Raw genomic sequence first — 24280 nt, 5'->3', positions numbered from 1 at the left:
AGCATTTTCCCCACTACCGATGTCAGGCTTACCGGTCTATAATTCCCCGCTTTTTCTCTACCACCTTTTTGAATAGTGTGGTAACATTAGCTACCCTCCAATCCATGGGTACTGTTCCAGAGTCTATCGAGTTCTGGAAGATGACCAGCAATGCATCTACTATTTCTAGGGCCACTTCCTTAAGTACCCTAGGATGTAGATTATCAGGCCCTGGGGATTTATCGGCTTCATCAGATCTAGAAACTATTAGTACGAGTACATTTGGGTTTGTACAGGAACAGTCAGGCAAGCTACACTAGTTGTTTAAGTATTCATGTTATTTGTATGAAATAATTAAATTACTGTGTTCTAATCCAGGGAAGGATGTTTCCTCAGGTCACTGGCCGCATCACACTAGATTTGAACCAGTGCTGCTGCAGACTAAGATTTCAGAGACCTCCCTATGGCCCAGCCCTGATTCAAGTGCAATATCTCCTGGGACATTCGCTACAGCTTACGATGAGACCAGCAAAATGCAAACCCTAATCACTCCGCCTGAAAGTCAGTCCTCAAAAACAACCGGACCCGTGAGTAATAACAGTATATAATCAACATATTTCCCCTTTTTTTCTCTTCCCGCACAGGTTATGCCAGGTCACCTCTCTCCTGCCCTCTCTTCCCCTCCACCCAGGCAAGCTGCTCACAGACCCCCCCGCAACACCAGCCTGGCAATGATTCTTGCCTCCAGTGTTTCCTCCTATATCCCCCACTTCTTCCTGTGCCTCAGTGTGTGTGAGATGAGGAACTCAGTAGAGTGGGCATTGAGCCTGTGTCCTTGCGCTCCATGCTCCTGTGCACTGTGGCAGCACATCGCTTGATTAACTTTCTACTTTATGATCCTCTATATATTTCCAGAATAAGGTTGTATGATATTTTAAATTGTATAAAAACTATTGGCCAAATAGCCTTGTAGCAGTGTAGGACCTACAGTTTAATGCTCTCGACCATCAGATCGAACATAATCAGTTGTACTTTGTCCTACATAATGTTCTAATCGCACACCAATGCCCTGCCTGCCCATCAATAGCGTTAAGAAAACTTAAAATTGAAAAAAATTATGTATCAGTGGGTAACTCCGTTGCATGGTGAGGTACTAAGGCATACAGTCCAGGTCAGGGTTCGATTCCTCCTCTGTGCTGATATCTAATGTTAACTGGGGCAGCAGTGGATGTCAAGTTATGTGGAGAGACTAAAGAAGCTGGGATTGTTCTCCTTAGAGCAGAGAAGGTTAAGAGGAGATTTAATAGAGGTGTTCACAATTATGAAGGGTTTTGATAGAGTAAATAAGGGGAAACTGTTTCCACTGGCAGGAGGGTCGGTAACTGGAGGACACAGATTTAAGATAATTGGCATAAGAACCAAGCAGGAGATTAAATATTTTACACAGCGAGTTATTGTGATCTGGAATGCACTGCCTGAAAGGGTGGTGGAAGCAGATTCAATAGTAACTTTCAAAAGGGAATTGAATATATACTTAAAAAGGAATAATTTGCAGGGCTCTGGGGAAAGAGCAGGGGGAGTGGGACTAATTGGAGAACTCTTTCAAAGAGCCGGCACAGGCACAATGGACCGAATGGCCTCCTTCTGTGCTGTATGGTTCTATGAAGTGAGGCTCCCCCCATGGTTGATTAGCCTGCCTAGACTCACTGTCTAGGCTCACATGTGAAGAATGAGCGCTCGAGTGAGGTGACAGAGAGCCAGAACCCATTGATCTGTACCTCAGCATGGGCCACTGCTTTCAGTGAAACCGGGAGAGAATTGGAAAATAAAGGTTTATTTACATCATCAAATAATCAGAACGAACCATAAGGAGGACTGACTGTAGCTTCTGAAGAGGAAATTGACTGCTCCCAGGTTCAGCTGTTACAGGATTTAAGTGTCATTACAATTGGCCTCAGCAACATCTAGTAGCAGGGACTCAGGGATCAAGTGCCAAACCAATGCAGTCTAATACGTGACTTCCACCGATTAGTTACATATCTGTGGGAATGACCTCTGGTGCCCTGAACCCAAAATAGACGGAATCTTGAACCTTGGTACAAAGTCTAAGTTTAGCTTCTTCTTTGGACCATTTCACATTAAATTCCAGCCTGCACAATTTTACAGCAGTACTTTGTTTTTTTCACACAGGTTAATTACTCCATTGCAATATCACAGACAGCTACTTAAAGTGTAAATCATTAATCAGAGTGCACTAAAGATAGCACACCACGGAAATCAAACCCTCGCTGTGCTTTTCCTTTTTTTTAAAAAAGTTCCTGGTCACATATAAAGAGTGTAGCTGTCCCCACACAGTGCAGTGACATGCTGATGAGTGATTGAAGATTCAAGCGATGTATATAGTGAATGGTATTAAACAAATAAGTGGCAGAAAATCTGTACTTCCTTTTTTTCTAACTGAGGAACTTAAGTGAAAGGCCATCGCCCCAGAGTCCAAGATGCCTCGGTTAAGGTTTTCTAATTATTGGGTTCTCAAGAATTTTTATGAAGCTATTATACATATAGGTGTACACCCATATTAGTTTATAAAGGCACTATACATATAGGAGAATATTCGTACATATATTTTATGAGAGTATACTATACATTCACGCATATATTTCATGAGCTATTATACATAAGGTCAGCTTGAGTTTTAAAAACTTTTAGATTGTAGGAAGAGGAGAAGACTAGAGGGGAATGGGTGAGTTAGAGTGGGAGACGGTGCAATGAGCTGTGATCTCAGCACCATATGGACACAAGGAGGTGAATCCAAATTCCAGGATGATGTAATTGCAGCTTAGCAGGAACAGAGAGGAAAGTTCAGAGGGGCCATGAGCATCGTAGCATTGATTAGAGAGAGAGAGAGAGAGAGAGATAAGAAAAGGTTTTGCTGGAGAGAGAGGAGTTGTAGGCTAGAGGTGAGAGAATGAAGGCCCAGCTTCTTTCTGTATCCAACAGGTTATAGAATTATTCCATGTACTGTTTAGGTTGTAATTCACTACCCATCATGATAGTAGTATACGGCAGAAACCTTTAACAGGGAGCTCCTTGGTGGTGAGTCATCCCATTATTTAGCGACTGTAGAAAGGATCGAGAGACCGAATTCCTACCCAAGCAGGCGTTTGCGTAATATTTCCGTTAACTGCTGTCTGAAAGGAATAGACCCAAAGCAGCCGTGCATCAGCATCTTCTCCTTGTTTTCTGGTTTAGATATTGTGACCAAGGAGCTCCCATTTAAAGGTTTCTGCCATATATTAATATTAAAATCTAAACAGTACATGGAATAATTCTATAACCTGTTGGATACAGAAAGAAGCTGGGCCTTCATTCTCTCACCTCTAGCCTACAACTTCTCTCTCTCCAGCAAAACTTTCCTTGTCTCTCTCTCTCTCTCTATAATCAATGCTATGATTGTGGTGAAACCTGAAGTAAGGATTTTTCATTAATGACTAGTTAACTCTAGTCTCAGTCTATGATTGAGATCACAACTGGTTTAGAAGCTGACATGTCTACATAAAGATCACTGCAAGTCAGTCTCCATAGGAGAGCTTTAGCTGCTCGCTACAAGTTACCTCTTTGTCCTAGTGTCTCCTTTGGCTTGGTGTCACTTTTTTGTCTTATTACACTCCTGTGACGTGCTTGGGATGTTTTCCTACGTTAAAGGCACTATATAAATGCAAGCTGTTTGTTATTGGTCTCATTATATAGGAACAGTCCTCAGCTATAACATTGCCTGTTAGTGTTTTCATATTACCTGTATAGTTTTATCAAATAAAAAATCATTTTTCTTCTGATCTTAGACTGCCCCATTGGTGCTCGGTGTTGCTAACGCCCCATCGGAACCGGTCAGCGGAAAGTCGTGTGCAGCTCCTCCCAGTTCCCCCGCTCAGCTGACAGGTAGAATCTTTTTTCAGTAGTATGATCTAGTCTCAGCAATTAAACGGAGGAAAGTCGAGGGGGAGTTCTTTCTGTTTAGCATTGCAATGAAATGTTTTCACCATGGATCGCACTAGAGCGGTGGATGTAACTCCGGAGCGCAGTGTAAACACATACTGGAGCAGGTAGGACCATCTTTGCTCCTCAGCGCAGCTTCCAGTTCCCATTGTACACCTGGTGTAAAAGTTCAGTAACTTGCTGTCAAACCAGTTTACAATTTGGAATCATGGCTGATTAATATTTGGAGTATTTTGCTGTACTCCAGCAGTCAGCTACAAGGAACGTGATGTCATAGAGTCATAACGGCACAGAAGGAGGCCATTCGGCCCATCTAGTCCATGTCGGTGCAACAGCATGAGTGAAACAGATTTCAACACCAGGGTTGGGTTTGGAAGAGCCAGTGTAAACCTACTCGCCAAACCCCAAGTGACTCGGGAGCGACTCGCTCTCACTTCACTTCCTTTATCACTGCCTAAAAATAAATATATGTCAGAAAATACTGTCCTAGGAGCAGTCTCACAGAGACCCAGCATTTCTGACGCACTCTGTGTGAGATGTTAAACTGTGGTAAAAACAAAAAATGCTGGAAACGCTCAGCAGGTCAGGCAGCATCTGTGGAGAGAGAAACAGAGTTAACGTTTCCGGTCGATGAGCTTCTTTCAGAACTGTGGCCCTGTCTGCCTGCCCCACTGGTTCAGCTGGACATTAAAGATCCCATGGCACTATTCAGAGAAGAGCAGGGAAAATTCTCCTATTGTCCTAGTCAATGTCCTTCTTTCAGCCCACACCACCAAAAACAGATGAACTGGTTATTTGCTTCATGCTGTTTGTTGGACCTTGCTGTGCGCAAAATGGCTGACATAACAACCATCACTGCACATCAAAATAATTCAACGTACATGCAGCACTTTGAGTCATTTCTGAGCCAAGTGCTAAGTTGCTATTTGACTGCAAGTCTTTGTCTCTGTGGCATTTGTTTCAGGGAGGGGCCACGTGTGTCCCAGAGTGACTCCATTTTACTGCAACAGGAGCTGACAATAAAGCAGCTTGGTCGCTGATTTGTATTCGCCCGATTCCAAAAAAGTTCTTTACGGTCCAAATACGCTGTAGTATCCAGGTCCTGCTGGGGTCAGGGCCGGGGACTTCAGGTCAGTCTGACGTGCCGGCCCCCAGTGCAGTGAATACAGTCGCTCAAGAACACAAAGGGCCCCATCTGGCAACTTCCATCACTGGAGAGGGAAGCGGTGCAGGGGGAGGGGGATCTGTGAGGTTGCTGCGATAACAATATTTCCTGACAGTTAACAAATATATATATTTAGTTCAGGCCAGGGCAGTGGAATATTTTGAACAGAAGGTGCTTCCTCAGAGACTTTCCTTCCTTTTTATGGAAGTGCAAAGTTGCAGTAATACTTTAGGACATTTATAACCGATAGTATTTACAACGCTATATGCATTCTTTAATTTGTACATACTTTAGCAAAAGTGCTCTATATTTATCTTGAAATGTATATTTGAATGATGCAGCAGAGCCCAGTTAACAGATGCTCACAAACAACTTATTCTATCATAGGGGGTTAAGTTTAACTCTGGCGGGGGTACAAAACAGGAGGTAGTGGATCAGCCGCCCTTTAAACACCCCGTCTGATTTTCCTTTCCAGTGACGTCAATGAACAGGATGATGGGGCGGGATGTTTCACGGGCAGCCGATCCCTACAGTCTGTTTTGCGCCCCCACCGAAGTTGAATTTCACCCCGCCCCCACCTCCGCCAAGGTTTTAGCTGACACGTGCTCTAAATAACGGCAAAATTGTAGTCTGGTTACAGCCCTGCTTTTAGTGCAGAATGACCACGGCTACCCTGTACACAGGGTTACCTTTCAGCACATTCTCTAAACAGAAATCTCTCCAGGAAGCCTCTGGCAAAAGACTCAAAAATGTTCCAGAATCGTTTTTTTTATATAAACGCTATTGCAGGCCCGGGTGAGGCAGTGGTGAAGTTGTCAGAGCCCGGGACCACCAGTGACACACTGCCTGGTGGGCAGGTTATTACCGTCGCAGCGTGTGGCAGTGGCGGCCAGGGCTCTGCGTTTGTCAGCAAAGCTGGTGAAGAGGCAGATGGAATGACTGGAATGATGGACAAGAGCAAGCAGAATCAAGGTAAGCACTGTGAAAACTTTCTTCAGTTTAAACACATCAGTCATGGTTCAATTGGTAAGTGAACACAATGCAGCCTGCTGGATTGGCACCCCATCCACTGGCTTAAACATTCACTCCCTCCACCACTGACGCACCGTGGCTGCAGTGTGTACCATCTAAAGTTGATGTACTGCAGCAAGTCGCCAAGGCTTCTTCGGCAACGCTGTCCAAACTCGCGACCTCCATCACCTAGAAGGACGAGGGCAGCAGGCGTATAGGAACACCACTCCCTCCAAGTGCCCCTCCGAGTCACACACCACCCTGACTTAGACATATATTGCCATTCCTTCATCGACGCTGGGTCAAAATCCTGGAACTCCCTACTTAATCCTACATCCCGAGAATAAATAAATAAAAACTGCATTGTGGTTCAGAGTTGCACAGATCAGGCAGGTCACGGGCTGGATCACTAGTATGTTCTGAGTTTGCTGATCTCGGCCCGGGAGACAGTGGCGGCGCTGTAATCAGTCTCTGCACCAGGACTCCTGTCCTGATTCCTATCCGTTGACTTCTACTGCATGCGCAGACATTGGAAGTGGGAAGGATTGGCTCGGCTGCTGATGCCCTCTGCAGTCGAATAGCCTTGTGACATTCACTGTCTAGGTTCACACAGGAAGAATGGCCATATGCTGAGGTATTGGAGGGTGACTGGTGCCCATCCACCCCAGCACGCGGTGACACCTGTAGGGGAGGGAGGGGGAAACCCCCTCAAACCTCAGCTTCTGGAATTCTGTTCTCCAGATCCAAAGTTCAGATATTGAAGTCAGTGTAAGACCAAAGAAAGGGCCTCCCATGGGCTGCAAAGGGACATACCCAGAAACTGGATCCCACACACCACCTGGAATTCATGAACCAAGCACAGCGGTGAATATAAACTACAAAACAGCCGCAAAAAATTTTAATTTTATGACACAGGTGAGAGTTATCCATTTAGTTCCATCCTCTTGCCTTTACCCCATATCCTTTAAAATTTTTCATTCTCAAATATTTATCCACTTCCCTTTTAAAAGCTATTATGGATTTTGCTTTCACCACTGTTTCTGGTTGAACATTCATAAGAACATAAGAATTAGAAGCAGGAGTCGGCCATACGGCCCCTCGAGGCTGCTCCGCCATTCAATAAGATCGTGGCTGATCATCGACCTCAACTCCACTTTCCCGCCCGATCCCCATATCCCTTAATTCCTCTAGAAATCAAAAATCTATTGATCTCAGCCTTGAATATACTCAACGACTTAGCATCCACAACCCTTTGGGTTAGAGAATTCCAAAGATTCACAACCCTCTGAGTGAAGAAATTCCTCCTCATCTCAGTCCTCAATGGCCAACCCCTTATCCTGAGACTATGGGCTGGACTTTGTCAATGGCGAGCTTTTGGAGGCGGGACTCCCACTTTTTGGGTTGTAGTCCCGCCTCCATGGACTTGTGGCCAACCCACGCTATTTTCCCTTGATTGACCTTGTTAAGCCCGCCCAGCGGGCTCAGCAGGCCAATTAAGGGACACCTGGTTACTGGTGACGTCAGTGATTGACATTTCATCTGTCAAGAGCTTTTGACAGATGAAAAATCAGCGTTTGACAGCTCTGTGAAGCTGTCAAACACTGACAATCTGTCATCTAACTTGAGTCCTTCTACTCAGAGTCAGTTAGAGAGCTCTCCAGACCAGAAAGCTTCCTCCCTTCAGTCCCTCAGTTCACCGGCACAGAAAGCTTTTGACAGTTCAGCGGCCATTCTGCTTTCTGTGCCGATGAACTGAGGGACTCCCGAGAACTGAAGGGAGGAAGCCTGCAGGAGAAAGTAAAGGTAAGTAAAACTTATTAAAACACTTTACACTTACCTCACATACTTACCTCTGCACACATGCACCCATCACTCAACTGCACAACGGACATCTTGACCCCTCCAATCCCTTCAGACCGACGGTCCGCCTCGCTAACTTGGCGCGGTTCGGAGCCGTCGTGAAATCCACACTTCAGGGCTAAAAATAGGGATTAGGCAAAAAACTGCCTGTTAACTACTACCTGTTAACAGGCAGTTAATTAACACTAATCCCCTTCCCGCCTCGGGGAGGCGGCTCCCAGCACAGGTCGGGTACCCGCCTCCTGGGTCATTGGCACGGAGGCGGGTTGGGGGCGGGATGGGTTCCTGCCCCCCGATTCTGCAATTTTCCCACCACTCCTGCCTCCAAACCCGCCTCCTCGGGGCTTGGAAATTCGAGCCCTATGCCTCCTAGTTCTAGACTCTCCAGCCATTGGGAACAGCCTCTCAGCATCTACCCTGTGAATCCCCCTGTCCTAACAATCCTCTGTGTAAAATAAAACTCTTAACCTCTCCCTTTGTTCTATTTGTGATGATCTTAAATTTATGCCCTTTTACCAACTGACTGACCAGTGGAAATAGTTTGTCCCAATTTGTTCAATTTACTTTGAACACCTTAATCAGATCACCTCTTAACTGAAACAGACACCTTCCACTAAACCAACACAAACAGGTTTCCTTTGTTGCTGCAGTAGTGGAGGGCAAGTTTGAATGGACTGGAAAATGCACATTGTGCACATTTGATCTCAGTTCTAGATACTGCCATTTTTTATGGGGTGGGTGTAAAGTAAATTAATCCAGAGTAACTTGGGGAATTATTAAAGTCATGTTTTTGAACTCATTTTCCACTAGGAAGTTCCAGATTTTTCAGGTTGATAGATCGGTGAAAACGAATTCTTTCCAGATTTTGACATTATAAAACCCCAAATTCTCCCTGCTCTTTGTGCAGAAAGTCTGGTCCCAAGGTTCTATTAGAGAACCGCCGGCAAAAGGAAAGGCCAAGACTGCCACCACAAGGCATTTGGTGGTACTGCAAGTGTTTGCAACACGCACATTAAAATATACAAATGCTAAATACAGTATTTACAAATATATTTTAGGTAAAAAAACATTATTTCAGCTTTCAAGATTTACTAAAGAAAAGTGCTGCTAATCAGTGACACACTGTCTCGAGATGGTAAAGATAATGAGGTAGATATTCCACTGCACTGATCCGCCTGTGGAGGTGCAACAGGACAGAACTTCCGTCCATCACTCACCCAACTTGCATTTATATAGCGCCTTTAATGTAGAAAAACCCAAGTTCCTTCAAATGGGTGCACTCCAACAGAAATGGATACCAAGAACAAGGAGATTATTAGGAGATGTGACTAAAAGCTTATTCAAAGAGGTAGGTTTTAAGGAGCGCCTTAAAGGAGGAGAGAGGCGCGAAGAGGCTTAGGGAGGGAATTCCAGAGCTTAGGGTCTAGATGGCTGAAGGTGCGGCTGCCAGTGGTGGGGCGAAGGAAGTGTAGGATGCACAAGAGGCCAGAGTTGGAGGAGCGCAGAGATCTCAGAGGGTTGTAGAGCTGGAGGAGATTAGAGATAGGGTGGGGCAAGGCCATGGAGGGATTTGAATACATGGATGAGAATTTTAAATTTGAGGCGTTGGTAGAATGGGAGACAATGTAGGTCAGCGAGCACAGGAGTGATAGGTGAACGGGACTTGGTGCAAATTAGGACACAGGCAGCAGAGTTTTGGATGCACTGAAGTTTAATGGAAACTTGGAAAATGGGAGGCCGGCCGGCCAGGAGAGCATTGGCATAGTCGAAGCTGAACGTAACAAAAGCATGGATGAGAATCATAATCATTGTCCCCATTTACAGATCCCTCCATGGCTACATTCCACTCTACCTTTAACCTCTTCCAGTCCTACATCCCTGCTCACACTGTCTGCTGTGCAGCACTACCTTCCTCTGATGGCAGAGCCAGCACTTATGCCCACACTTGAACGACCTTTCTTAAATCTCTTCATCTTAATAAAAGTCTCCCTTAAAACATATACTCAAAACCTACCTCTTCCACCACACCTCCAGTTCCCTCCCCACTCTTCACCCAGTCTCCTGCTTGGTTTCTGACACCCCGTGAAGCTCCTGGGGATATTTTGCTATGTTAAAGGTCCAAAGTGTTTACGGGATGGTTTCCTGGACCAATATGTTGAGGAACCAACGAGAGATCAGGCCATCTTAGACTGGGTATTATGTAACGAGAAAGGATTAATTAGCAATCTTGTTGTGCGAGGCCCCTTGGGTCGGAGCGATCATAATATGATAGAATTCTTCATTAAGATGGAGAGTGAAGTAGTTGACTCAGAGACTAGGGTCCTGAATTTAAATAAAGGAAACTACGATGGTATGAGGCGTGAGTTGGGTAGGATTGATTGGGGAATGTCACTCAAAGGGTTGACGGTGGATAGGCAATGGCAAACATTCAAAGATTGCATGGATGAACTACAGAATTTGTTCATCCCAGTTTGGCATAAAAATAAAACAAAAAAGGTGACTCAACCGTGGCTAACAAGGGAAATTAGGGATAGCATAAGATCCAAGGAGAGGACATATAAATTGGCCAGAGAAAGCAGTAAACCTGAGGATTGGGAGCAGTTTAGGATTCAACAAAGGAGGACAAAGGGATTAATTAAGAGGGGGAAAATAGAGTATGAGAGTAAGCTTGCATGGAACATAAAAACTGACTGTAAAAGCTTTTATAGATATGTGAAGAGAAAAAGATTGGTGAAGTTAAGCGTAGGTCCCTTGCAGTCAGAATCAGGGGAATTTATAATGGGGAACAAAGAAATGGCAGACCAATTAAATACATACTTTGGCTCTGTCTTCACAAAGGAGGACACAAAAAACCTCCCAGAGATGTCGGGGAACATAGAGTCTAATGAAAGGGAGGAACTGATAGAAATCAGTATTTGTAGGGAAATGGTGTTAGAGAAATTGACGGGATTGAAGGCCGACAAATCCCCAGGGCCTGATAATCTACATCCTAGGGTACTTAAGGAAGTGGCCTAGAAATAGTAGATGCATTGCTGGTCATCTTCCAAAACTCGATAGACTCTGGAACAGTACCCATGAATTGACGGGTAGCTAATGTTACCCCACTGTTCAAAAAAGGTGGTAGAGAGAAAACGGGGAATTACAGACCGGTAAGCCTGACATCGGTAGTGGGGAAAATGCTAGAGTCCATTACAAAAGATGTAATAGCAGAGCACTTAGAAAACAGTGACCGGATCGGACAAAGTCAAAAGGTAAATCGTGCTTGACTAATCTACTGGAATTTTTTGAGGATGTAACTGGTAAAATAGATAAGGGAGAACCAGTGGATGTGGTATATTTGGACTTTCAAAAGGCTTTCGATAAGGTCCCGCATAAGAGATTAGCGTGTAAAGTTAAGGCACATGGGATTGGGGGCAAGGTATTGACTTGGATAGAGAACTGGTTGGCAGACAGAAAGCAAAGAGTTGGAATAAACGGCTCTTTTTCCGTGTGGCAGGCAGTGACTAGTGGGGTACCGCAGGGATCGGTCCTTGGACCCCAGCTATTCACAATATATATTAATGATCTGGACGAGGGAACTAGATGTAATATCTCCAAGTTTGCAGATGACACAAAGCTGGGTGGGCGTGTGTGCTGTGAGGAGGATGCTGAGAAACTCCAGTATGATTTGGACAGTTTGGGTGATTGGGCAGAAGCATGGCAGATGCAATATAACGTGGATAAATGCAAGGTTATCCACTTTGGTGTCAAAAACAAGAAGGCAGATTATTATCTGAATGGCAATAGATTGGGAGAAGGGGAAGTGCAACGAGACCTGGGCGTTCTTGTGCACCAGTCGCTGAAGGTAAGCATGCAGGTGCAGCAGGCGGTTAAGAAGGCAAATGGTATGTTGGCCTTCGTAGCGAGAGGGTTTGAGTGCAGGAACAAGGATGTCTTGCTGCAGTTGTACAGGGCCTTGGTGAGACCACATCTTGAGTATTGTGTGCAATTTTGGTTGCCTTATCTAAGGAAGGATGTTCTTGCCATGGAAGGAGTGCAGCGAAGATTCGCCAGGCTGATACCTGAGATGGCAGGAATGATGTATGAGGAGAGATTGGGTCGATTGGGCTTGTACTCGCTGGAGTTTAGAAGAATGAGAGGGGATCTCATTGAAACTTATAAAATTCTAACAGGACTAGACAGACTAGATGCAGGAAGGATGTTCCCGATGGTCAGGGAGTCCAGAACCAGGGGTCACAGTCTAAGGATAAGGGGTAAGCCATTTAGGACAGAGATAAGGAGGAATTTCTTCACCCAGGGAGTGGTGAACCTGTGGAATTCTCTACCACAGAAGGCAGTAGAGGCCAATTCATTAAATATATTCAAGAAGGAGTTGGATATATTTCTTAAGGCTAAAGGGATCAAGGGATATGGGGAGAAAGCAGGGACAGGTTACTGAATTTGGATGATCAGCCATGATCGCAGTGAATGGCGGAGCAGGCTCGAGGGGCCGAATGGCCTACTCCTGCTCCTATCTTCTATGTTTCTATGAATGAAATGCAATTTGTTCTCTTTGCAGATGCTGATGGACTTGCAGTGTATTTCCAGTATTGTGTGTTTTAATTTCCAATTTCTAACATTTGCATTTTTCAAAAATCATTTCTTCGACAGTTATTTGCAACGGAATAAACCCCCAGATATGTAAGAGTTAAAAGCAAGTGTTTCCCACTTAATGAGTCCTTATTTTTAATATATAACCAATTGCACGTTCATCGGAACATCCTAAAACCAGGCTTGTTTTCAGGAGTAATGGCAAATCAGATCCCAGAGGGGATAACGTCAGGAGGGATTGTTCAGGAGTCCGGAGAGGATCAGAAAGAGGAAAAGATTGTGCCAGAGAGGCAGCGGGAAGCAAACCAAGACATGTTGGAACATCCCACTGATGGGGAAAGGTGCAGCATGCAGAAATCCATGGAAGAGACCGAGAGGTAGAGGAGAAAAACAAGGTTCCATCTGCAAGTTACTCCTGACCATCAGTGATTTTATATATTGATATATAAAACTGCTCAGTATATAATCTCATGTAACCTGATTAGGGTTGGGAAATTCAACCACCCACAAACTGGAATTCAGCTTCTTTGCAACTTTGGCAAGACTGAGAAACAATTAATCGTGCCAGCTTGCAAGTACTTTTGCTGCATTTACTCCCCTCTTTGATCATCTCTGTTGCAGCTCTTTCCCACCCTACAGACCAGGTCACCTTACCAAAGGCCTAATTTATTCCTTTCTAGGATTCGCTTTTCACTCTTTAAAATGTGACTCTTTTTCGCAGTTAATTTACTTCCAAAAAAAGTTTCTCTAATTGTGAGGCTGGGTCCTTTTCTCAAAATTACATTGTTTACAGTTGTATTTTTTTTTTGGTGACTGAGTGCTGAAGGTGAGGCATGGAAGTGTAGAAAATGGGACACCTCGCACCCAGAGTCAGCATCAAGCACTCCCCCACTGCAATTCATAGCGTCATGGGGCAGAACAGAGTAAAATCTCAATCTGTTCTGCCCCAGCAATCTGCCTTAACCCCAATCTCAGGAGGGTGCCATATATTACACAAGTGTGAACTTTCCACTTCCCATACCAGCCGTCCTTGTGGTATCTCTGACAAGTCCGCACTTTGTCACATTGTGCCAGATCACAGCGGGAGCTGGCAGTTTGCCCAAATCCATTCCACTAAAACCTTTTATAGTTGGCAGAGATTTTCAACCCATCGGTGTGGCTGAATCGGAACTTTGCTGGCACCTCCAATTACCCACTAAATTCATTTAATTTTTTTTGAAGAAGAAAATTTTGATGGGATTTTCCCAATCAAGTAGCACTGGCCCCAAGCACTGAGAGTTACAAAATTCAAAAGCAATAAACAATCTTGAATGAAAGTTGTGCTTTTCTTTAGAGCTCATTCCACGCTGGATAGTGTTCTAGAGATGTTGGAATCTCAAGATCAGCCAAAGGGAGAAATAACCAAGATGTGGACTAATAGGAACGATGCACTCAGAGGAGAAGCCTTGAGGTTAGAGCAGCTGCTATAGAGGCGTCCATTTACGGAACATGTGAATTGTTAATTACCCCCATTTGCAGGCTGTGATGGGGTGAGTGGAGTTCTAATGGCTCCCTTCATTATTGTTCTGCATAAACAGGAACAATATAGTCTGAGGTTACAACAGGATAGAAATTAATCTTGGGTGCTAGCACAAAACAGGCGCCATCAATAGAAAAGTAGATCGGGCAGTGTGTAAAACAAGATACACCCTGACCATCTATAGGCTTGATTGTTCCTGAACCAGCGATTCGGGCCCAGGTTGGTTGTACAAGAGTCTAATAATGGCCTTCGTAGCGAGAGGGCTTGAATACAGGAACAAGGATGTCTTGCTGCAGTTGTACAGGGCCTTAGTGAGACCACACCTTGAGTATTGTGTGCAGTTTTGGTCGCCTTATCTGAGGAAGGATGTTCTTGCCATGGAAGGATGCAGCGAAGATTCACCAGGCTGATACCTGGGATGGCAGGAATGACGTATGGGGAGAGATTGGGTCGATTGGGCTTGTACTCGCTGGAGTTTAGAAGAATGAGAGGGGATCTCATTGAAACTTCTAAAATTCTATCAGGACTAGACAGACTAGATGCAGGAAGGATGTTCCCGATGGTCGGGGAATCCAGAACCAGGGGTCACAGGGGGTAAGCCATTTAGGACAGAGATGGCACAGTGGCATAGTGGTTAGCACTGTTGCCTCACAGCGCCAGGGACCCGGGTTCAAATCCGGCCTCGGGTGACTGTGTGGAGTTTGCACATTCTCCCCGTTTGCGTGGGTTTCCTCCGGGTGCTCCGGTTTCCTCCCACAGTCCAAAGATGTGCGGGTTAGGATGATTGGCTATGATAAATTGACCCTTAGTGTTAGGGGGATTAAATACGTGGGGTTACGGGGATAGGGTGGGATATGTGTTGGTGTAGGGGATCGGGTGGGATATGTGTCGGTGCAGGCTCGATGGGCCGAAATGGCCTCTATCTGCACTGTGGGGGTTTCTGTGATGAGGAGGAATTTCTTCACCCAGAGAGTGGTGAACCTGTGGAATTCTCTACCACAGAATGCAGTAGAGGCCAATTCATTAAATATATTCAAGAAGGAGTTGGATATATTTCTTAAGGCTAAAGGGATCAAGGGATATGGGGAGAAAGCAGGGACAGGTTACTGAATTTGGATGATCAGCCATGATCGCAGTGAATGGCGGAACAGGCTCAAGGGGCCGAATGGCCTACTCCTGCTCCTATCTTCTATGTTTCTATGTTAATAAGAACATAAGAAATAGGAGCAGGAGTTGGCCATTCGAGCCTGCTCCGCCATTCAATAAGATCATGGCTGATCTTCGACCTCAACTCTACTTTCCCGCACTCTCCCCATAGTATCCAAGAATCTATCAATCGCAGTCTTGAATATACTCAACAACTGAGCATCCACAGCTCTCTAGGGTAGAGAATTCCAAAGATTCACAACTCGTTGAGTGAAGAAATTTCTCTTCAGTCCTAAATGGCCAACTCCTTAATCTGAGACTGTGACCCCAAGTTCTAGACTCCCCAGCCAGGGGAAACATCCTCCCAGCATCTACCCTGTCAAGCCCTTTAAGAATTTTATATGTTCCAATGAGATTGCCCCTCATTCTTCTAAACTCTAGAGAATATAGGACAATCCAACCCCACCCACCACCCCCCCCATCCCCCATCCCAGGAACCAGTCTGGTGAACCTTTGTTACACTTCCTCCAAGGCAAGTTTACAATCATACCTGCATTCAGGTCTGTAAGGTCCCTTAAGGCTGGTGCAGTAGAATTGTGACGCAGGTCAAGTTTAAGTCCTAAAGTTCAGGGGCATGAGGACTGAAGGGTGATGGGTGGGCAATAGGGTAGAGTCAAAAGAGCAGAGGATGCATGATAGGACAGAAGGCTAGAAAAGATTGCAGAGGTAGAATGTAGAGATTTGAAGATTAAGCAGTAGCGGAATAGGGAGTCAGTGAGCAATAGGTGTGTAATAGGAATTGGCACAGATTACTTAATAGCACCAAGTGTTAAACCGATTTTGGGTTTTACATTACTGATTTACATAATTAATCCAGCTTAGTCAGCATTTAGATTTATTTTGATTACAGTCTACATCTGTGAATGGTACCCAGCACATTAGATGTTTCTAGTAAGATTATGTGTTACTGTCTGTGTTGACAGGCAGTCACAGAAAGAAGAATGCGCAGTCAGTGGAAAACAAACCAATATTGCGACTGCACAGGGAGAAGCGAAGGGAGCCTCGGAAAGCAAAACATTAGGAACCGGTGCTTCGATTACTCCTGCAAGTAAGAAATTAAAAGAACAGAGTTGGGAGACTCCCAATTGTGATCACAATTATTTTCTAAGAATTAAGTAACTGGAGAGACTAGATTTTTTTTAATTAAAAAAGGCGTTGTCAAACGAAGACGTTGCTGGATTTGTAAACCAAGGCGACCGCAACACAAATACAAATCAATTTTATGGCAGGATACTTATGGGAATTTGTTTTTAACATTACTGGTAGCTAACCCATATTTATTGCAAAATTAATTAAAAATGTCCGAGTAAAGGATCCCCTTGGAATGAGTGACCATAACATGGTTGAATTCCATATTCAATTAGAGGGTGAGAAGGTTGGATCTCAAACAAGCGTGCTAAGCTTGAATAAAGGAGACTATGAAGGTATGAGAGCGGAATTGAGTAGAGTGGATTGGGAAAATAGATTAAAGGGTAAGACGATACATGATCAGTGGTGTACATTTAAGGAGTTATTTTACAACTTCCAAAAAATATATATTCCACTGAGAAGAAAAGGGTGTAAAAGAAAAGACAGCCATCCGTGGCTAAGTAAAGAAATTAAGGATAGTATTCGACTAAAAACAAGGGCGTATAAGGTAGCCAAATCTAGTGGGAGGATAGAGGATTGGGAAAACTTTAAAAGACAGCAAAAAATAACAAAAAGATTGATTAAGAAAGGGAAGATAGATTATGAAAGTAAATTAGCAAAAAATATAAAAACAGATAGTAAGAGTTGTTATAGTTATATAAAAAGAAAAAGGGTGGCTAAAGTAAATGTTGGTCCCTTAGAGGATGAGACCGGGAAATTAATGGTGGGAAATATGGAGATGGCAAAAACACTGAATGAATATTTTATATCAGTCTTTACAGTAGAAGACACTAAGAATATCCCAACACTGGACAAACAGGGGGCTAAAGGGGGGGGGAGGAGCTAAACACGATCAAAATCACTAAGGAAGTGGTACTCGGTAAAATAACGGGACTCAAGGCGGATAAATCACCTGGACCTGATGGCTTACATCCTAGGGTCTTGAAGGAAGTGGCGGTAGGGATTGTGGATGCATTGGTAATAATTTTCCAAAACTCTCTGGACTCAGCAAAGGTCCCGGCAGACTGGAAAACTGCTAATGTAACACCCTTATTTAAAAAGCCTAACATCTGTGGTAGGTAAAATTTTGGAGTTCATTATTAAGGAGACAGTAACAGGACATTTGGATAATCATAATTTAATAGGACAAAGTCAGCATGGTTTTATGAAGGGGAAGTCATGTTTGACAAATTTGCTGGAGTTCTTTGAGGAAGTAACATATAGGGTGGATAAAGGGGAACCAGTGGACGTAGTGTATTTAGACTTCCAAAAGGCATTTGACAAGGTGCCACACAAAAGATTATTGCTTAAGTTAAAAAAAATCACAGGATTGGGGGTAATATTCTGGCATGGATAGAGGATTGGCTATCTAACAGAAGGCAGAGAGTTGGGATAAATGGTTCATTCTCAGACTGGCAATCAGTAACTAGTGGTGTTCCGCAGGGGTCAGTGCTGGGTCCCCAACTCTTTACAATCTATATTAACGATTTGGAGGAGGGGACCGAGTGTAACATATCAAAGTTTGCAGATGATGCTAAGATGGGAGGGAAAGTAGTGAGTGAGGACATAAAAAACCTGCAAGGGGACATAGACAGGCTAAGTAAGTGGGCAGAGATTTGGCAGATGGAATACAATACTGGAAAAATCGTAGAGCAAGTTATTATCTTAATGGCAAGAAACTGGAAAGTACTGAAGTACAAAGGGATCTGGGGGTCCTGGTGCACGAAACTCAAAAGGTTAGTATGCAGGTGCAGCAAGTGATTAAGAAGGCCAATGGAATGTTGGCTTTCATTGCTAGGGGGATAGAATATAAAAATAGGGAGGTATTGCTTCAGTTGTACAAGGTATTGGTGAGACCGCACCTGGAATACTGCGTACAGTTTTGGTGTCCATACTTAAGAAAGGACAGACTTGCTCTCGAGTCAGTACAAAGAAGGTTCACTCGGTTAATCCCGGGGATGAGGGGATGGACATATGAGGAGAGGTTGAGTAGATTGGGACTCTACTCATTGGAGTTCAGAAGAATGAGAGGCGATCTTATTGAAACATACAAGATTGTGAAGGGGTTGGATCGGGTGGATGCGGGGAGGATGTTCCCGATGATGGGTGAAACTAGAACTAGGGGGCATAGTCTTAGAATAAGGGGCTGCTCTTTCAAAACTGAGATGAGGAGGAACTACTTCACTCAGAGGGTGGTAGGTCCATGGAATATGCTGCCCCAAAAAGCTGTAGAAGCTACATTACATAAATTTAAAACAGAAATAGAGTTTCCTAGAAGGGAATTAAGGGTTACGGGGAGCGGGCAGGAATTTGGACAGGAGTCTAGGTTCGGATCGGACATGGCCCTGTGGGTAGCGGAGCGGGCCCAGGGGCCGTGTAGCCTGATCCTGCTCCTATTTCGTGTGTCTAATTCTGTTAGATTCAGGAGATGGTTCTGTGATAGTAGATTGGCTGTTAGGATCAGATCAGCCATGATCTTATTGAATGGCGGAGCAGGCTCAAGGGGCCGATTGGCCTACTCCTGCTCCTATTTCTTATGTTATGTTCCACAAATCAGTACGATAAATACAGAAGACCAAATCCCATCTCTTCTCTGAAGTAGAAAAGGTTTAACCTGTAGAAAACCTTTTATGGGGAAACTTGGTACAACACTCGTGGCCCCTAAACTGTGAAAATAAGTATACTTCTATGCTAGTGACGGTCGTGGGACAGTTTACTGAAGTGTTCCAAATTTTCTAAACAAATACCGTATCTGAAAAATAGCATTTTGGAATCAAAATAGCAGTCTCCGGTGTGGTGTGCCCGTGTGATGGGTTTTAACTCCTATTCAGGTGGTGGACCGGACCATAAACCTCCTAATTGCTCACAACTTCCCAAGACCACCCCATGTGTTTAATAAACCTCCCCCAATCCCCCACCACCAAAGAAAAAATTACACCTTGTAATCTTCATCAATACATCCAGTGGAATTGAGGTGAATGGATTTTGCTTTTAAACTGTCCTAAATATTTGGGAGGTGGGGGAGCAATGTTCCCTCTAATTTTTTTTGTGCAGACCCTTTAAATTTGCTGCGCAACAGCTTGTGAACAGCCTGCGTGGAACCTCCTGATTGATGCACGGCCGCGCACCTTTGGGGGGGGGGGGGGGGGGGGGGCGGGGGGAGAAAGAGAGTTGATCAAATTCGGTTCAAATCACCCTCACCAGCAGCCACATTCAGTTTGAACTATGCACAAGCCCAGAAGCTGTGCAACTTCCAGCGTGCAGCTTTACCAACTGCTGTTTATTCCCTACATCTGCAGGTACGGTGAGTGAGGAGAATTCCAATAGAAACCAGAGCCCAAGAGTAAACTGGACCCAGCCTCACAGGTATGGCTTTCTGCCAAAAAGACACATAAGTCAGGAAGCAACAAGTGGTTTCATGGAATGGCATGTAGTGGAATTTCCCCAGCAGTGTCCTTTTATCTCCGTTCTTTTATCTTTTTGGCTTTCATTAGCGGGTGAAGGTGTCTGCACATGTTGAAATGCAAGTTTGTCACAGTTGAACCTCTCCAACTCAGTTATTGTAAATCTGCCATTACAGAAAGATAGGTTTCTACACCCATAGCGCATTAGCCCTTACTGTTCAGATTTAAAGGTCTGCACACAATAGTTATTCACCAAACACAACCCAGACACAGCATTGCAGACTTTGACTGCCTGTTCCCAAGTCCCATATAACAGGGAAAGTTACCACTATGTAAAGCACCAATATAAATTGTTGCAGTCATAACATTCAATAACACAAACAATGCACCAATCAAAAATAAACCACACTTTTTTTTGGAACATTTTCCATTTTATTAAGGAAAACATCTACAGCAAAAAGTGTTTTGATACACAATTATACACAATTATTAGAAACCAGTAGTGGACTGGAAACTAAACTATAACCCGACAAGCAAATGAGTGGGTGGGGCAAGGGAAACACATAATGGAGTTAACTTGAGAGTACATTACATCTGTGCATTGTCGACACACCAGTTTCCACAAGGGGGTGAATTAAAAGGAAAGGGGCAAGTACCACTGGATCTCCAGGAGTTAATCCAATTCCATATTTCACATGATTTTTTTTTTGGCAGGGTCATCATCTTGGAATAAACCAGCACTTGATGCTAAATTCCACAAGAGGAGGAATCTCTGCTCTACAAGAAAATAGAATATAGGCACCTCAATCCCAGGATACTGTATCCCCATAATCCCTTTACAAAAAGTTCTTCAAATTGCAATTATTACCAAGCCTAATAAATCTCGTACTATATGGTGTTTAAATGTACTATTGCTTGGTCCAGGAGATTATGAATGGTATCGAAGGTTTGTTAAACTCAATCAAAAATCAGCGCATTTTATATTGGTACAAATACAATGAAACTTGCATTTATGTTGAATGTCAGCAGTGTTGTGACTTATCCATCAATTTGCAAGTGACGGTTGAGCTCACACAGAGGTCTTTAAAATGATAAAGGGGTTCGATAGGGTAGATACAGACTAACTTTCCTCTGGTGGGGAATCCAGAACAAGGGGACATCATTGTAAAATTAGAGTGAAATCAGGAAGCACTTTTCCCTCACACAAAAAGGCAGAGACCTGGAACTCTCGCCCCAAAAGCTACAGACTCTGGGTCAATTGAAATTTTCAAGACAGAGACCAATAGATTTTTGAGAGGCAAAGGCATGAAGGTGGGTAAATGGAGTTGAGGTACAGATCAGCTGTGATCTAAACGAATGGCAGAACTGGCCTACTCCTGTTCCAATGTTCTTTCTTCCTCCTCATTGGCCGGTCTCTACTTCTAGCCTGTTTGTCTCCTTTTTAATTGGTTAGTTTCTACCTTCATATTTCCATATTGCACACTTATCTTCCCAAGATGCAGGCACTGGGCAAGTTCCTCACTCAAAAGACATTGGAAGTTATCCAGATAATGGTTTTGGCAGCTGAAATATGTTGAATTTCAGTGGAGCAATCCCACTTTGAGACCAAGCTATTCTGTATAAACTTAACATAAATTCTCCACTCAGCAATTTGGATGTTTAAAAAGCAAAATGTAAAAAGTGGACTAGTTAGTCCTGTTGTGCATCTTGTTTGCACTGGACGTATGGGACATGTGGGATATTTCAAAGCTTAAGTAGCCCTTCCCCCTCCCCCCAAAATAACATTTAACTGTAGTAATCTGGGTGTGCTTCTGTACATCAAAATACATAAAATGAAGCTATAGGACTGCAGAAACCACTCAAGAAGCCATTGATGAGGGAGAACAGAGCAATGGAAAGAGAACAAGGGCAAACAATTTAATAGATAATTGACAAATAATCGTGATACACGAGAACATAGAAAATAGAGTGAAACTTGAATTTTACAAGATGGATTTTACCGGAACCTCGGGCGACTGGTTCCATTTCCATTAAGGAAATGCCGTAACTCTACATGGCACCCTCTCACTCACAGTTGCCAGGTACAAGATGGGGAATAATCTCTACATGAATCGTGGCTGCAAACACACATCCCATCACTCCCGCTCCCAAGCTAAAAATAAACAGTCTAAAATTGGGTCAACATGTGTTGTCTAGGGAAGCATAGTCAGGGCTTTTTCATTACTGCTGATCTGTAACTAACTCAACTTGGGACTGTATGAACGAAGCAGCCGAATTCAAAGAGGAGAATGTTCCATTCCGCAGTGCAGCCATCCTTAACCAAGGCCACATAAACAAGGAAGGAAACCCATTACAATCTCATTCTACTTTATTCAACATCAAAAATTGACAAGATCTATCTAACCACAAAATATCTTCTCTATGTATAAAATACTTAAACAATTCAGTTACCTTGCTCATATGTCTATGCAATTACATTATAAAAACCAGCAAGATCAATTCAATATAGTGCAAAGAATTTGTTCAGTATGAAAGAAAAAAAGTACATAAAAATGAAGCAAATCCGGTGCTCATTTCCTCTGCTGGTTTCAGGAGATTGAAATATACAATTTAATAAGCTTCAGCTCAGGTCCCACAATTACCCAACTTCACACCTTCTCTAGTCCAGCTCAGTGCGGACCAGCCAGTGAACAATGGAAGCACAAATTGGATTGCATGGGATGCTTTGATCTCAGTAATGACAAATCCAACATATATATTCTCTCCACCCACCTAAATTACCAAACCAAAAAAAGACGGTCATTACTATCATTGCTTCGACTAATGGTTTTTAAAAAAAAAAAATGTATAAATTATTTGCGATGCTCATGGCCAAGGGGGCAGGTAACTTTCCCAGAGGCCTCTCCAAATGCTGCCGTGAAGCCGGCTCTTACAAGGTGAACAACATCTGCTCGAAAGGGAACAATTTCCGTTGCCCGCGTTGAAGCACCGTACGCAACAACTCCCCGTGGCCTAGATTCAACTGAGTTTGGAGGGCGGGGGTGTAAACCTACACCCCAATTTGTATTGCAACTCATTTTACATTTTTCTAGGTGATTTGACACTATGGAGTGCAACTGCACAGGTTCCGTCAGCTGCACTCCCTATCATCAACAACCCAGATTCCAGGAACCAACAGCATTGAAAAGCCAAGAAAATATGGGCCCATGATTCTGCTGCCGGATTAAGACGGTTTCTTGGTAACCAGTCACCTGTACTGGCATGCCGTCTCTGCATTAACAATGGAGCCCAGCACACTTGGGAGACCAGCTCCTGATACACAGCAGAGAGGTCACTCAACTGAAACAGCATCCTAGACCGTGATGTCTAGCTTCAAAAGTAGAAGCACCTCAATAGCTGCAATGTCTGGATTCCTTCCTCCCCATTTTTAATTCACTGGTCCAGAGATCCTCGAACCTGCATCTGAAGGCTGGAGACCACTGAAGCGGAGAGTTACAGAAAGGGAGTTACTGCCCTGCTGAATTTACACAAGGTCCGCGTGGGAGAGTCTGCTCTGGTAAAAGACACACTCATGAGTGTTACAGGGAGAGCTGGACATGTCCTTTTTTATCTAGTTTAAGGACGTCAAGAGCTTTTAGCGTTTTTAACTTGGCTTCGTTTGCTTTCATGTTGAGCTTGCTCATCTGCATCTCACTCAGCGCAGAACTGGAAGGAAACAAGGAGATATAATTCAGCACAATTAAGTAGTCAATTAAAAAAAGTTTTGACTTCATAGCTTTCCCTTTAAATGTTTCATCATTTACTGTCTTCAAATGGAAAAAAAGAGAAAAGCTACACACATACCTGATTATTGGGAGTCAGACAGGCAGAAGTTAAAAGTCCAACAAAATATTCCAGATCTAACCACAGGAATGTCACATATGGAAGTCGCAAGTTGGATTGATATCCTTGAGCTATCACTCAAATGCTTTTGGTCAGAGGAATGACAGAATTTTGTCATCTGGACAGATTAGGGGTATTTCCTCCAAAGCATATCAAAGTAAGGAAAGTCTGTGACAGTATAAGTTAAAGACTCGAGAGAGTGGCTCTTTTCTGGTTCTGTATTTTACAATTCTTAATTATGTCGACTGCTTCAGCAGATCAATCAATCCCAAGTCTACCAACAGTGACAAAAGGCATCAGTGTCTGAATCCAATGGAAAATTCCATTCCTCATTCCACTATGCCAGGTTGGGAGGAGTGGAAAATGTGCAAGACTAATATACAGTGGAAACTGGATACAAACTGATTGGACTGCCGCAGATATTAAACTGCAACCCAACTCCCCTCACCACCCCATCCAAAATTAACAAGCCCACACGTGCTACTCCACTGCTGTGGCAGAGGATGCTCTCTCAAAGGTAGAGCAATGCACAGGGGAAGA

At 43.8% G+C, this 24280-nt stretch overlaps 2 protein-coding genes across 6 annotated transcripts in view; one reads left to right on the top strand and one right to left on the bottom strand.

Annotated features, from left to right (window-relative positions):
• LOC147102311 (uncharacterized) overlaps positions 1 to 20766 on the top strand; it is a 70699-nt gene extending 49933 nt beyond the window's left edge. Inside the window, exons 15-22 of one of the 5 annotated variants that reach the window (XM_085964734.1) lie at positions 376 to 566; positions 3822 to 3918; positions 5930 to 6112; positions 12795 to 12978; positions 13935 to 14051; positions 16250 to 16374; positions 19754 to 19820; positions 20573 to 20766. In XM_085964734.1, coding sequence (XP_085820860.1) covers positions 376 to 566; positions 3822 to 3918; positions 5930 to 6112; positions 12795 to 12978; positions 13935 to 14051; positions 16250 to 16374; positions 19754 to 19820; positions 20573 to 20591 — 983 coding nt within the window. In that variant the 3' untranslated portion in view covers positions 20592 to 20766. Of the gene's footprint in view, positions 1 to 357; positions 567 to 3821; positions 3919 to 5929; positions 6113 to 12794; positions 12979 to 13934; positions 14052 to 16249; positions 16375 to 19753; positions 19821 to 20572 lie in introns of all 5 variants that reach the window. The other 4 variants (XM_085964732.1, XM_085964736.1, XM_085964735.1 and 1 more) reach the window with 4 other exon arrangements.
• The window catches only part of ska2 (spindle and kinetochore associated complex subunit 2), a 43514-nt gene continuing 39501 nt past the window's right edge, over positions 20268 to 24280 (bottom strand). Inside the window, exon 7 of the mRNA XM_085964737.1 lies at positions 20268 to 23563. Within this exon, the coding sequence (XP_085820863.1) occupies positions 23437 to 23563 (127 nt within the window). The 3' untranslated portion in view covers positions 20268 to 23436. The remainder of the gene's footprint in view (positions 23564 to 24280) is intronic.

This window comes from Somniosus microcephalus, chromosome 22 (genome assembly GCF_052327205.1).
Source record: "Somniosus microcephalus isolate GS21.2 chromosome 22, FLI_Smic_1.0, whole genome shotgun sequence".
NCBI classification, from domain to species: domain Eukaryota; kingdom Metazoa; phylum Chordata; class Chondrichthyes; order Squaliformes; family Somniosidae; genus Somniosus; species Somniosus microcephalus.
The sequence above is the reverse complement of the archived record's forward strand: the minus strand, read 5'-3'. Positions and strand labels throughout refer to the sequence as shown.